The 17221-nt window shown below is 48.0% G+C and overlaps 1 protein-coding gene across 2 annotated transcripts in view; it reads left to right on the plus strand.

The window, feature by feature from the left end:
* Positions 1–17221, plus strand: part of LOC147095978 (flotillin-1-like) — a 73263-nt gene that overhangs the window by 39270 nt on the left and 16772 nt on the right. For both annotated transcript variants that reach the window (XM_085974937.1, XM_085974938.1), the window contains exons 5-6: positions 4028–4171; positions 4454–4573. In XM_085974937.1, the coding sequence (XP_085831063.1) occupies positions 4028–4171; positions 4454–4573 (264 nt within the window). The remainder of the gene's footprint in view (positions 1–4027; positions 4172–4453; positions 4574–17221) is intronic.

Consider the following 17221-nt stretch of genomic DNA (forward strand, 5'->3'; position numbering starts at 1 on the left):
AGCCGTGTCTCAGTGTGCAGCCGTGTCTCAGTGTGCAGCCGTGTCTCAGTGTGTCAGCCGTGTCTCAGTGTGTCAGCCGTGTCTCAGTGTGTCAGCCGTGTCTCAGTGTGTCAGCCGTGTCTCAGTGTGTCAGCCGTGTCTCAGCGTGTCAGCCGTGTCTCAGCGTGTCAGCCGTGTCTCAGCGTGTCAGCCGTGTCTCAGCGTGTCAGCCGTGCCTCAGTGGGCGGCCGTGTCTCAGTGTGTCAGCCGTGTCTCAGTGTGTCAGCCGTGTCTCAGTGTGTCAGCCGTGTCTCAGTGTGTCAGCTGTGCCTCAGTTGGGCAGCTGTCAACGACCAGATAATTTGTCTCTTTTTTTACTGTTGTTAGTTGAGGGATAATGAATGGCCAGGGCGCCAGGGAGAACTCCCCTGCTCTTCGAAATAGTGCCGTGGGATCCTTTACGTCGACCTGAGAGAGCAGACGGGAGACCTCTGTTAAACATCTCATCCGAAAGACGGCACCTCCGACAGTGCAGCGCTCCCTCGGCACTGCACTGGGAGTGTCGGCCGAGATTTTGTGCTCAAGCCTCTGGAGTGGGACTTGAACCCACGGCCTTCAGACTCCGCAGTCATCATGGGTGACTTTAATCTACATATAGATTGGGCTAACCAAATTAGTAACAATACTGTGGAGGAGGAATTCCTGGAGTGTTTACGGGATGGTTTCCTGGACCAATATGTCGAGAACCAACCAGAGATCAGGCCATCTTAGACTGGGTATTATGTAACGAGAAAGGATTAACTAGCAATCTTGTTGTACGAGGCACCTTGGGTCAGAGCGATCATAATATGATCGAATTCTTCATTAAGATGGAGAATGAAGTAGTTGACTCAGAGACTAGGGTCCTGAATTTAAATAAAGGAAACTACGATGGTCTGAGGCGCGAGTTGGGTAGGATTGATTGGGGAATGTCACTCAAAGGGTTAACGGTGGATAGGCAATGGCAAACATTCAAAGACCACATGGATGAACGACAGAATTTGTTCATCCCAGTTTGGCATAACAATAAAACAAAAAAGGTGACTCAACCGTAGCTAACGAGAGAAATTAGGGATAGCATAAGATCCAAGGAGAGGACATACAAATTGGCCAGAAAAAGCAGTAATCCAAAGGATTGGGAGCAGTTTAGGATTCAACAAAGGAGGACAAAGGGATTAATTAAGAAAGGGAGAATAGAATATGAGAGTAAGCTTGCAGGGAACATAAAAACTGACTGTAAAAGCTTTTATAGATATGTGAAGAGAAAACGATTGGCGGAGTCAAGCGTAGGTCCCTTGCAGTCAGAATCAGGGGAATTTATAATGGGGAACAAAGAAATGGCAGACCAATTAAATACATATTTTGGTTCTGTCTTCACAAAGGAAGACACAAATAACCTTCCAGAGATGTCGGGGAACATAGGGTCCAATGAAAGCGAGGAACTGATAGAAATCAGTATTTGTAAGGAAATGGTGTTAGGGATATTGATGGGATTGAAGGCCGATAAATCCCCAGGGCCTGATAATCTACATCCAAGGGTACTTAAGGAAGTGGCCCTAGAAATAGTAGATGCATTGCTGATCATCTTCCAACATTCGATGGAATCTGGAACAGTACCCATGGATTGGAGGGTAGCTAATGTTACCGCACTATTCAAAAAAGGTGGTAGAGAGAAAACGGGGAGTTACAGACCGGTAAGCCTGACATCGGTAGTGGGGAAAATGCTAGAGTCCATTATAAAAGATGTAATAGCAGAGCACTTGGAAAACAGTGACAGGATCGGACAAAGTCAACCTGGATTTACAAAAGGTAAATCGTGCTTGACTAATCTACTGGAATTTTTTGAGGATGTAACTGGTAGAATAGATAAGGGAGAACCAGTGGATGTGGTGTATTTGGACTTTCAGAAGGCTTTCGGTAAGGTCCCATATAAGAGATTAGCGTGTAAAGTTAAGGCACATGGGATTGGGGGCAAGGCATTGATTTGAATAGAGAACTGGTTGGCAGATAGAAAGCAAAGAGTTGGAATAAACGGGTCTTTTTCCGAGTGGCAGGCAGTGACTAGTGGGGCACCGCAGGGATCGGTCCTTGGACCCCAGCTATTCACAATATATACTAATGATCTAGACAAGGGAACTAGATGTAATATCTCCAAATTTGCAGACGACACAAAGCTGGGTGGGCATGTGTGCTGTGAGGAGGATGCTGAGAAACTACAGGATGATTTGGACAGATTGGGTGATTGGGCAGAAGCATGGCAGATGCAATATAACGTGGATAAATGTGAGGTTATCCACTTTGGTGTCAAAAACAGGAAGGCACATTATTATCTGAATGGCAATAGATTGGGAGAAGGAAGTGCAACGAGACCTGGGTGTCCTTGTGCACCAGTCGCTGAAGGTAAGCATGCAGGTGCAGCAGGCGGTTAAGAAGGCAAATGGTATGTTGGCCTTCATAGCGAGAGGGTTTGAGTACAGGAACAAGGATGTCTTGCTGCAGTTATACAGGGCCTTGGTGAGACCACATCTTGAGTATTGTGTGCAGTTTTGGTCGCCTTATCTGAGGAAGGATATTCTTGCCATGGAAGGAGTTCAGCGAAGATTCACCAGGCTAATACCTGGGATGGCAGGAATGACGTATGAGGAGAGATTGGGTCGATTGGGCTTGTACTCACTGGAGTTTAGAAGAATGAGAGGGGATCTCATTGAAACTTATAAAATTCTGGCAGGACTAGACAGACTAGATGCAGGGAGGATGTTCCCGATGGTCGGAGAGAGAGTGGGGGGGAGAGAGCGGGTGTGAGGGGTCACAGTCTAAGGATAAGGGGTAAGCCATTTACGACAGAGATGAGGAGGAATTTCTTCACCCAGAGAGTGGCGAACCTGCGGAATTCTCTACCACAGAAGGCAGTAGAGGCCAATTCATTGAATATATTCAAGAAGGGGTTGGGCTTAAGGCTAAAGGGATCAAGGGGTATGGGGAGAAAGCAGGGACCGGGTACTGAACTTGGATGATCAGCCATGGTCGCATTGAATGGCGGAGCAGGCTCGAGGGGCCGAATCTTCTATGTTTTCTGAGGCGCGAGTGGCTGCCCACTGAGCCCTGCAGCCCAAGCCTGTTGGTAATGAAGAGATTTGATTTTCCACAGGCTCCTGAGGATACTCTCGGCATTAATGGGCTTCGTCCTCTGCTAATGGCTTCCCCTGTCTGCTTCGAAGATTGAATGAAACCGCACGCAGGAAGCCTGTTCGGCTCCAGTTAAATCTGAAGTCAGCCTGGGGCTGTTACTGTATTTCACGCACTGCCCATTCACCATTTCCATTTTAAACTGCACCTGCATGAGTCAGCGGGGGGTTCAAGGCGCCCCACATCCTGTTCTCAATAAGCCCTTTTCAGGTGGAGCAAGGAAATGCCAGATGCTTTCATTTGATCCCATTGTACAAGTCCCAGTGGATCAAATTCCTTCCCAATCATTCCAACTGTACAGCTCTCAATGGAGAAGGCATTTGATCCATTGCAATCTGTACAGGAGGAGCGATTGGGAGTTCGTACAATCTGTTGGAATCTGTATAGAGGGAATGAATGGGAAGGGTTTGATGCACTGGGGATCTGTATAGTGGAAGCAATTGGGAAGGAATTTCATCCATTGGGATCTGTACACTGGGAACGATTGGGAGCTGGTGCTATCTGCTGGGCTCTGCACAGTGGGAATGAAGGGGAAGGGTTTTGATCCATTGGAATCTGTTCCCGGGAAGTGAATGGAAAAAGGTTTCATTGAGTGAAATTCTGTACAAGGATAAGAGTATCTTGAGGTACTGTATGGTGGATGCACTGGGATGTTGTAGAGTGGGCCTGCTCCATCGGGATTAACCCTTTTTCCCATTTGCACCTAAGTGCTTCACTGTGGGATATATTTCCTTTAGGTCTTTCTTTTTTGCCTTTTTATGGAACGCATCCCTGTTCAGTCTGGTTGAGCGCCTCCTCCCGAGTGACCTCTTCCTTTTTCCAGGTGAAGATTCAGGGGCAGAATAAGGAGATGCTGGCTGCTGCCTGCCAGATGTTCCTGGGGAAATCGGAGATCGAAATCGCGCAGATCGCCCTGGAGACGCTGGAGGGTCACCAGAGGGCCATCATGGCTCACATGACAGTGGAGGTAGGATTGAACCCTGACCTCTCGCCTACTTTCAGCAACCTTGACCTCGTGCCCCTTGGCCTTTCGCCTGGGATTCTCAATTACTTAAAAAGTTCTTGGGTCAAGCGGGAACGTCAAGTGCCAACGAATTGGGCAAACCGGCCTGTGCCCAAGCCTCAATCTAACCACGCTCGTGGGACTTGAGGAATGGGGACCTCTTTCAATAGCTGATAGACTCGGGGGGGCGAGGGGGCCTTGTTTGTTGCTCTCGCCGGTTTCCACTCGTTTCCATTCTCTTCCCAGGAGATCTACAAAGACCGGAAGAAGTTCTCGGAGCAGGTGTTTAAAGTGGCGTCCTCTGACCTGGTCAACATGGGCATCGGGGTGGTCAGTTACACCCTGAAGGACATCCACGATGACCAGGTAGGCTGGAGTGGAGGATCCTGTACGAGCGCCCTTTGCCTTCAACACAGGGCAGTGTATATTCATTGTGACACTCCTCGCCATTAACACCCTCTCGATTTATATATTCACTGTGACACCCCTCGCCATTAACACACTCTCTCCAGTGTATATTCACTGTTACACACCGCTCGCTATTAACACACTCTCCAGTGCATATTCACTATGACAACCCTCACCATTAACACACCCTCCAGTGTATGTTCACTGTGACACAGCTCGCCATTAACACACACTCCAGTGTATATTCACTGTGACACCCCTCGCCATTAACACACTCTCGATTTATATATTCACTGTGACACCCCTCGCCATTAACACACTCTCTCCAGTGTATATTCACTGTTACACACCGCTCGCTATTAACACACTCTCCAGTGCATATTCACTGTGACAACCCTCACCATTAACACACCCTCCAGTGTATATTCACTGTGACACAGCTCGCCATTAACACACTCTCCAGTGCATATTCACTGTGACACCCCTCGCCATTAACACACTCTCCAGCGTATATTCACTGTGACACCCCTCACCATTAACACACTCTCCAGTGTATATTCACTGTGACACCAGTGTATATTCACTGTTACACACCCCTCGCCATTAACACACCAGTGTATATTCACTGACGCCCCTCGCCATTAACACACTCTTCAGTGTATATTCAGTGTGACACCCCTTGCCATTAACACACTCTCCAGTGTATATTCACTGTGACACCCCTCGCCATTAACACACTCTCGATTATATATTCACTGTGACACCCCTCGCCATTAACACACTCTCTCCAGTGTATATTCACTGTAACACACCCCTCGCCATTAACACACACTCCAGTGTATATTCACTGTGACACCCCTCGCCATTAACACACCCTCCAGTGTATATTCACTGTGACACCCCTCGCCATTAACACAACCTCCAGTGTATATTCACTGTGACAGCCCTCGCCATTAACACACTCTCCAGTGTATATTCACTGTGACACACCCTCACCATTAACACACTCTCCAGTGTATATTCACTGACACCCCTCACCATTACCACGCTCTCCAGTGTATATTCACTGTGACAGCCCTCGCCATTAACACACTCTCCAGTGTATATTCACTGTTGACACCCTCACCATTAACACACTCTCCGGTGTATATTCACTGGAAAACCCCTCACCATTAAAACACTCTCCAGTGTATATTCACTGTGACACCCCTCGCCATTAACACACCCTCCGGTGTATAGTCACTGTGACACCCCTCGTCATTAACACACCCTCCAGCGTATATTCACTGTGACACCCCTCGCCATTAACACAACCTCCAGTGTATATTCACTGTGACACCCCTCGCCATTAACACACTCTCCAGTGTATATTCACTGTGACACCCCTCGCCATTAACACACTCTCCAGTGTATAATCACTGTGACACCCCTCGCCATTAACACACCCTCCAGTGTATATTCACTGTGACACCCCTCGCCATTAACACACTCTCCAGTGTATATTCAGTGTGACACCCCTCGCCATTAACACACACTCCAGTGTATATTCAGTGTGACACCCCTCGCCATTAACACACCCTCCAGTGTATATTCACTGTGACACCCCTCGCCATTAACACACACTCCAGTGCATGTTCACTGTGACACCCCTCGCCATTAACACACTCTCCAGTGAATATTCACTGACACCCCTCGCCATTAACACACTCTCCAGTCTATATTCACTGTGACAGCCCTCGCCATTTACACACTCTCCAGTGTATATTCAGTGCGACACCCCTCGCCATTAACACACGCTCTCCAGTGTATATTCAGTGTTACACACCCCTCGCTATTAACACACACTCCAGTGTATATTCACTGTGACGCCCCTCACCATTAACACACTCTCCAGTGTATTTTCACTGACAGCCCTCGCCATTAACACACCCTCCAGTGTATATTCACTGACACCCCTCGCCATTAACACACCCTCCAGTGTATATTCACTGTGACACCCCTCGCCATTAACACACTCTCCAGTGTATATTCATTGTGACACCCCTCGCCATTAACACACACTCCAGTGTATATTCACTGTGACACCCCTCGCCATTAACACACACTCTCCAGTGTATATTCACTGTTGCACACCCCTCGCCATTAACACTCTCCAGTGTATATTCACTGTGACGCCCCTCGCCATTAACACACCGGTCAGTGTATATTCACTGTGACACCACTCGCCATTAACACACTCTCCAGTGTATATTCACTGTGACACCCCTCACCATTAACACACTCTCCAGTGTATATTCACTGTGACACCCCTCCCCATTAACACACCCTCCAGTGTATATTCACTGTGACACCCCTCGCCATTAACACACTCTCCAGTGTATATTCACTGTGACACCCCTCGCCATTAACACACTCTCCAGTGTATATTCACTGTGACACCCCTCGCCATTAACACACACTCTCCAGTGTATATTCACTGTTACACACCCCTCGCTATTAACACACTCTCCACTGTATATTCACTGTGACAACCCTCACCATTAACACACAATCCAGTGTATATTCACTGTCACCCCTCGCCATTAACACACTCTCCAGTGTATATTCACTGACACCCCTCGCCATTAACACACTCTCCAGTGTATATTCACTGACACCCCTCGCCATTAACACTCCAGTGATAATTCACTGTGACACCCCTCGCCATTAACACACCCTCCAGTGTATATTCACTGTGAAACCCCTCGCCATTTACACACTCTCCAGTGTATATTCAGTGTAACACCCCTCGCCATTATCACACTCTCCGGTGTATATTCACTGTGACACCCCTCGCCATCAACACACTCTCCATTGCATATTCACTGTGACACCCCTCGCCATTAACACACTCTCCAGTGTATATTCACTGACACCCCTCGCCATTAACACACTCTCCAGTGTATATTCAGTGTGACACCCCTCGCCATTAACACATTCTCCAGTGTATATTCAGTGTGACACCCCTCGCCATTAACACATTCTCCAGTGTATATTCAGTGTGACACCCCTCGCCATTAACACACTCTCCAGTGTATATTCACTGTGACTCCCATCGCCATTAACACACGCTCTCCAGTGTATATTCACTGTTACACACCCCTCGCTATTAACACACACTCCAGTGTATATTCACTGTGACGCCCGTCACCATTAACACACTCTCCAGTGTATTTTCACTGTGACAGCCCTCGCCATTAACACACTCTCCAGTGTATATTCATTGACACCCCTCCCCATTAACACACTCTCCAGTGTATATTCACTGTGACACCCCTCGCCATTAACACACACTCCAGTGTATATTCACTGTGACACCCCTCGACATTAACACATCCTCCAGTGTATATTCACTGTGACACCCCTCGCCATTAACACACTCTCCAGTGTATATTCACTGTGACACCCCTCGCCATTAACACACACTCCAGTGTATATTCACTGTGACACCCCTCGCCATTAACACACTCTCCAGTGTATATTCACTGTGACACCCCTCGACATTAACACACTCTCCAGTGTATATTCACTGTGACACCCCTCGCCATTAACACACACTCCAGTGTATATTCACTGTGACACCCCTCGCCATTAACACACTCTCCAGTGTATATTCACTGTGACACCCCTCGACATTAACACACTCTCCAGTGTATATTCACTGTGACACCCCTCGCCATTAACACACACTCCAGTGTATATTCACTGTGACACCCCTCGCCATTAACACACCTTCCAGTGTATATTCACTGACGCCCCTCGCCATTAATACACCCTCCAGTGTATATTCACTGACACCACTCGCCATTAACACACCCTCCAGTCTATATTCACTGAGACACTCCTCGCCATTAACACACTCTCCAGTGTATATTCACTGACACCCCTCGCCATTAACACACTCTCCAGACTATATTCACTGTGCCACCCCTCGCCATTAACACACTCTCCAGTGTATATTCACTGTGACAGCCCTCGCCATTAACACACTCTCCAGTGTATATTCACTGTGACACCCCTCGCCATTAACACACTCTCCAGTGTATATTCACTGTGACACCCCTCGCCATTAACACACTCTCCAGTGTATATTCACTGACACCCCTCGCCATTAACACACACTCTCCAGTGTATATTCACTGTGACAACCCTCGCCATTAACACACTCTCCAGTGTATATTCACGGTGACACCCCTCGCCATTAACACACCCTCCAGTGCAGATTCAGTGTGACACCCCTCGCCATTAACACACTCCAGGGTAAATTCACTGTGACACCCCTCGCCATTAACACACTCTCTAATGTATATTCACTGTCACACGCCTCGCCATTAACACACCCTCCAGTGTATCTTCACTGAAACCCCTCGCCATTAACACACCCTCCAGTGTATATTCACTGTGACACCCCTCGCCATTAACACACCCTCCAGTGTATATTCACTGTGACACCCCTCGCCATTAACACATTCTCCAGTGTATATTCACTGTGACTCCCATCGCCATTACCACACTCTCCAGTGTATATTCACTGTGACACCCCTCGTCATGAACACACTCTCCAGTCTCCAGTGTATATTCACCGTGGCACCCCTCGCCATTAACACACTCTCCAGTGTATATTCACTGTTACACACCCCTCGCTATTAACACACTCTCCAGTGTATATTCACTGTGACACCCCTCACCATTAACACACTCTCCAGTGTATATTCACTGTGACACCCCTCCCCATTAACACACCCTCCAGGGTTTCGTCACTGTGACACCACTCGCCATTAACACACCCTCCGGTGTATATTCACTCTGACACCCCTTGCCATTAACTCACTTTCCAGTGTATATTCACTGTGACACCCCTCGCCATTAACACACTCTCCAGTGTATATTCACTGTGACACCCCTCGCCATTAACACACTCTCCAGTGTATATTCACGGTGACACCCCTCGCCATTAACACACTCTCCAGTGTATATTCAGTGTGACACCCCTCGCCATTAACACACTCTCCAGTGTATATTCAGTGTGACACCCCTCGCCATTAACACACTCTCCAGTGTATATTCAGTGTGACACCCCTCGCCATTAACACACTCCAGGGTATATTCACTGTGACGCCCCTCACCATTAACACACTCTCCAATGTATATTCACTGTCACACGCCTCGCTATTAACACACCCTCCAGTGTATATTCACTGAAACCCCTCACCATTACCACACTCTCCAGTGTATATTCAGTGTGACACCCCTCGCATTAACGTACCCTCCAGTGTACGGTATATTCATTGTGGCACCACTCGCCATTAACACACCCTCCAGTGTATCTTCACTGAAACCCCTCGCCATTAACACACCCTCCAGTGTATATTCACTGTGACACCCCTCGCCATTAACACACCCTCCAGTGTATATTCACTGTGACACCCCTCGCCATTAACACATTCTCCAGTGTATATTCACTGTGACTTCCATCGCCATTACCACACTCTCCAGTGTATATTCACTGTGACACCCCTCGTCATGAACACACTCTCCAGTCTCCAGTGTATATTCACCGTGGCACCCCTCGCCATTAACACACTCTCCAGTGTATATTCACTGTGACACCCCTCGTCATGAACACACTCTCCAGTCTCCAGTGTATATTCACCGTGGCACCCCTCGCCATTAACACACTCTCCAGTGTATATTCACTGTTACACACCCCTCGCTATTAACACACTCTCCAGTGTATATTCACTGTGACACCCCTCACCATTAACACACTCTCCAGTGTATATTCACTGTGACACCCCTCCCCATTAACACACCCTCCAGGGTTTCGTCACTGTGACACCCCTCGCCATTAACACACCCTCCGGTGTATATTCACTGTGACACCCCTCGCCATTAACACACTCTCCAGTGTATATTCACTGTGACACCCCTCGCCATTAACACACTCTCCAGTGTATATTCACTGTGACACCCCTCGCCATTAACACACTCTCCAGTGTATATTCACTGTGACACCCCTCGCCATTAACACACTCTCCAGTGTATATTCACGGTGACACCCCTCGCCATTAACACACTCTCCAGTGCATATTCAGTGTGACACCCCTCGCCATTAACACACTCTCCAGTGTATATTCAGTGTGACACCCCTCGCCATTAACACACTCTCCAGTGTATATTCAGTGTGACACCCCTCGCCATTAACACTCTCCAGTGCATATTCAGTGTGACACCCCTCGCCATTAACACACTCTCCAGTGTATATTCAGTGTGACACCCCTCGCCATTAACACACTCTCCAGTGTATATTCACTGTCACACGCCTCGCCATTAACACACCCTCCAGTGTATATTCAGTGTGACACCCCTCGCCATTAACGCACCCTCCAGTGTACGGTATATTCATTGTGACACCACTCGCCTTTAACACACTCTCCAGTGTATATTCACTGTGACACCCCTCGCCATTTACACACTCTGCAGTGTATGTTCACTGTGACACCCCTCGCCATTAACACACTCCAGTGTGTATTCACTGTGACACCACTCGCCATTAACACACCCTCCAGTGTACGGTATATTCATTGTGACACCCCTCGCCATTTACACACTCTCCAGTGTATATTCACTGTGACACCCCTCGCCATTAACACACCCTCCAGTGTATATTCAAGGTGACACCCCTCGCCATTAACACACTCTCCAGTGTATATTCACTGTGACACCCCTCGCCATTAACACACTCTCCAGCGTATATTTACTGTGACACCCCTCGCCATTAACGCACCCTCCAGTGTACGGTATATTCATTGTGACACCACTCGCCATTAACACACTCTCCAGTGTATATTCACTGTGACACCCCTCGCCATTAACACACTCTCCAGTGTATATTCACTGTGACACCCCTCGCCATTAACACACTCTCCAGTGTATATTCACGGTGACACCCCTCGCCATTAACACACTCTCCAGTGTATATTCAGTGTGACACCCCTCGCCATTAACACACTCCAGTGTGTATTCACTGTGACACCACTCGCCATTAACACACCATCCAGTGTACGGTATATTCATTGTGACACCCCTCGCCATTTACACACTCTCCAGTGTATATTCACTGTGACACCCCTCGCCACTAACACACCCTCCAGTGTATATTCAAGGTGACACCCCTCGCCATTAACACACTCTCCAGCGTATATTCACTGTGACACCCCTCGCCATTAACACACTCTCCAGTGTATATTCATTGTGACACCCCTCGCCATTAACACACTCCAGGGTATATTCACTGTGACACCCCTCGCCATAAACACACTCTCCAGTTTATATTCACTGTTACACCCCTTGCCATTAACACATTCTCCAGTGTATATTCACTGTGACACCCCTCGCCATTAACACATTCTCCAGTGTATATTCAGTGTGACACCCCTCGCCATTAACACACTCTCCAGTGTATATTCACTGACACCCCTTGCCATTAACACATTCTTCACTGTGACACTCCTCGCCATTAACACACTCTCCAGTGTATATTCACTGTGACACCCCTTGCCATTTACACTCGCGTATATTCACTGTGACACCCCTTGCCATTTACACTCCAGCGTATATTCACTGTGACACCCTTCGCCATTAACACAATCTCCAGTGTATATTCACTGTGATACCCCTCGCCATTAACACGCCCTCCAGTGTATATTCACTGTGACACCCCTCGCCATTAACACACTCTCCAGTGTATATTCACTGACGCCCCTCGCCATTAACACACTCTCCAGTGTATATTCACTGTGACACCCCTCGCCATCAACACACTCTCCATTGCATATTCACTGTGACACCCCTCGCCATTAACACACTCTCCAGTGTATATTCACTGACACCCCTCGCCATTAACACACTCTCCAGTGTATATTCAGTGTGACACCCCTCGCCATTAACACATTCTCCAGTGTATATTCAGTGTGACACCCCTCGCCATTAACACATTCTCCAGTGTATATTCAGTGTGACACCCCTCGCCATTAACACACTCTCCAGTGTATATTCACTGTGACTCCCATCGCCATTAACACACGCTCTCCAGTGTATATTCACTGTTACACACCCCTCGCTATTAACACACACTCCAGTGTATATTCACTGTGACGCCTGTCACCATTAACACACTCTCCAGTGTATTTTCACTGTGACAGCCCTCGCCATTAACACACTCTCCAGTGTATATTCATTGACACCCCTCCCCATTAACACACTCTCCAGTGTATATTCACTGTGACACCCCTCGCCATTAACACACACTCCAGTGTATATTCACTGTGACACCCCTCGACATTAACACACCCTCCAGTGTATATTCACTGTGACACCCCTCGCCATTAACACACTCTCCAGTGTATATTCACTGTGACACCCCTCGCCATTAACACACACTCCAGTGTATATTCACTGTGACACCCCTCGCCATTAACACACTCTCCAGTGTATATTCACTGTGACACCCCTCGACATTAACACACTCTCCAGTGTATATTCACTGTGACACCCCTCGCCATTAACACACACTCCAGTGTATATTCACTGTGACACCCCTCGCCATTAACACACTCTCCAGTGTATATTCACTGTGACACCCCTCGACATTAACACACTCTCCAGTGTATATTCACTGTGACACCCCTCGCCATTAACACTCACTCCAGTGTATATTCACTGTGACACCCCTCGCCATTAACACACCTTCCAGTGTATATTCACTGACGCCCCTCGCCATTAATACACCCTCCAGTGTATATTCACTGACACCACTCGCCATTAACACACCCTCCAGTCTATATTCACTGAGACACTCCTCGCCATTAACACACTCTCCAGTGTATATTCACTGACACCCCTCGCCATTAACACACTCTCCAGTGTATATTCACTGTGACACCACTCGCCATTAACATACCCTCCAGTCTATATTCACTGTGACACCCCTCGCCATTAACACACCCTCCAGTGTATATTCACTGTGACACCACTCGCCATTAACACACCCTCCAGACTATATTCACTGTGCCACCCCTCGCCATTAACACACTCTCCAGTGTATATTCACTGTGACAGCCCTCGCCATTAACACACTCTCCAGTGTATATTCACTGTGACACCCCTCGCCATTAACACACTCTCCAGTGTATATTCACTGTGACACCCCTCGCCATTAACACACTCTCCAGTGTATATTCACTGACACCCCTCGCCATTAACACACACTCTCCAGTGTATATTCACTGTGACAACCCTCGCCATTAACACACTCTCCAGTGTATATTCACGGTGACACCCCTCGCCATTAACACACCCTCCAGTGCAGATTCAGTGTGACACCCCTCGCCATTAACACACTCCAGGGTAAATTCACTGTGACACCCCTCGCCATTAACACACTCTCTAATGTATATTCACTGTCACACGCCTCGCCATTAACACACCCTCCAGTGTATCTTCACTGAAACCCCTCGCCATTAACACACCCTCCAGTGTATATTCACTGTGACACCCCTCGCCATTAACACACCCTCCAGTGTATATTCACTGTGACACCCCTCGCCATTAACACATTCTCCAGTGTATATTCACTGTGACTCCCATCGCCATTACCACACTCTCCAGTGTATATTCACTGTGACACCCCTCGTCATGAACACACTCTCCAGTCTCCAGTGTATATTCACCGTGGCACCCCTCGCCATTAACACACTCTCCAGTGTATATTCACTGTTACACACCCCTCGCTATTAACACACTCTCCAGTGTATATTCACTGTGACACCCCTCACCATTAACACACTCTCCAGTGTATATTCACTGTGACACCCCTCCCCATTAACACACCCTCCAGGGTTTCGTCACTGTGACACCACTCGCCATTAACACACCCTCCGGTGTATATTCACTCTGACACCCCTTGCCATTAACTCACTTTCCAGTGTATATTCACTGTGACACCCCTCGCCATTAACACACTCTCCAGTGTATATTCACTGTGACACCCCTCGCCATTAACACACTCTCCAGTGTATATTCACGGTGACACCCCTCGCCATTAACACACTCTCCAGTGTATATTCAGTGTGACACCCCTCGCCATTAACACACTCTCCAGTGTATATTCAGTGTGACACCCCTCGCCATTAACACACTCTCCAGTGTATATTCAGTGTGACACCCCTCGCCATTAACACACTCCAGGGTATATTCACTGTGACGCCCCTCACCATTAACACACTCTCCAATGTATATTCACTGTCACACGCCTCGCCATTAACACACCCTCCAGTGTATATTCACTGAAACCCCTCACCATTACCACACTCTCCAGTGTATATTCAGTGTGACACCCCTCGCATTAACGTACCCTCCAGTGTACGGTATATTCATTGTGGCACCACTCGCCATTAACACACCCTCCAGTGTATCTTCACTGAAACCCCTCGCCATTAACACACCCTCCAGTGTATATTCACTGTGACACCCCTCGCCATTAACACACCCTCCAGTGTATATTCACTGTGACACCCCTCGCCATTAACACATTCTCCAGTGTATATTCACTGTGACTTCCATCGCCATTACCACACTCTCCAGTGTATATTCACTGTGACACCCCTCGTCATGAACACACTCTCCAGTCTCCAGTGTATATTCACCGTGGCACCCCTCGCCATTAACACACTCTCCAGTGTATATTCACTGTGACACCCCTCGTCATGAACACACTCTCCAGTCTCCAGTGTATATTCACCGTGGCACCCCTCGCCATTAACACACTCTCCAGTGTATATTCACTGTTACACACCCCTCGCTATTAACACACTCTCCAGTGTATATTCACTGTGACACCCCTCACCATTAACACACTCTCCAGTGTATATTCACTGTGACACCCCTCCCCATTAACACACCCTCCAGGGTTTCGTCACTGTGACACCCCTCGCCATTAACACACCCTCCGGTGTATATTCACTGTGACACCCCTCGCCATTAACACACTCTCCAGTGTATATTCACTGTGACACCCCTCGCCATTAACACACTCTCCAGTGTATATTCACTGTGACACCCCTCGCCATTAACACACTCTCCAGTGTATATTCACTGTGACACCCCTCGCCATTAACACACTCTCCAGTGTATATTCACGGTGACACCCCTCGCCATTAACACACTCTCCAGTGCATATTCAGTGTGACACCCCTCGCCATTAACACACTCTCCAGTGTATATTCAGTGTGACACCCCTCGCCATTAACACACTCTCCAGTGTATATTCAGTGTGACACCCCTCGCCATTAACACACTCCAGGGTATATTCACTGTGACACCCCTCACCATTAACACACTCTCCAATGTATATTCACTGTCACACGCCTCGCCATTAACACACCCTCCAGTGTATATTCAGTGTGACACCCCTCGCCATTAACGCACCCTCCAGTGTACGGTATATTCATTGTGACACCACTCGCCTTTAACACACTCTCCAGTGTATATTCACTGTGACACCCCTCGCCATTTACACACTCTGCAGTGTATGTTCACTGTGACACCCCTCGCCATTAACACACTCCAGTGTGTATTCACTGTGACACCACTCGCCATTAACACACCCTCCAGTGTACGGTATATTCATTGTGACACCCCTCGCCATTTACACACTCTCCAGTGTATATTCACTGTGACACCCCTCGCCATTAACACACCCTCCAGTGTATATTCAAGGTGACACCCCTCGCCATTAACACACTCTCCAGTGTATATTCACTGTGACACCCCTCGCCATTAACACACTCTCCAGCGTATATTTACTGTGACACCCCTCGCCATTAACGCACCCTCCAGTGTACGGTATATTCATTGTGACACCACTCGCCATTAACACACTCTCCAGTGTATATTCACTGTGACACCCCTCGCCATTAACACACTCTCCAGTGTATATTCACTGTGACACCCCTCGCCATTAACACACTCTCCAGTGTATATTCACGGTGACACCCCTCGCCATTAACACACTCTCCAGTGTATATTCAGTGTGACACCCCTCGCCATTAACACACTCCAGTGTGTATTCACTGTGACACCACTCGCCATTAACACACCATCCAGTGTACGGTATATTCATTGTGACACCCCTCGCCATTTACACACTCTCCAGTGTATATTCACTGTGACACCCCTCGCCACTAACACACCCTCCAGTGTATATTCAAGGTGACACCCCTCGCCATTAACACACTCTCCAGCGTATATTCACTGTGACACCCCTCGCCATTAACACACTCTCCAGTGTATATTCATTGTGACACCCCTCGCCATTAACACACTCCAGGGTATATTCACTGTGACACCCCTCGCCATAAACACACTCTCCAGTTTATATTCACTGTTACACCCCTTGCCATTAACACATTCTCCAGTGTATATTCACTGTGACACCCCTCGCCATTAACACATTCTCCAGTGTATATTCAGTGTGACACCCCTCGCCATTAACACACTCTCCAGTGT

Source organism: Somniosus microcephalus, unplaced genomic scaffold, assembly GCF_052327205.1.
Source record: "Somniosus microcephalus isolate GS21.2 unplaced genomic scaffold, FLI_Smic_1.0 unresolved_chr1, whole genome shotgun sequence".
NCBI lineage: Eukaryota > Metazoa > Chordata > Chondrichthyes > Squaliformes > Somniosidae > Somniosus > Somniosus microcephalus.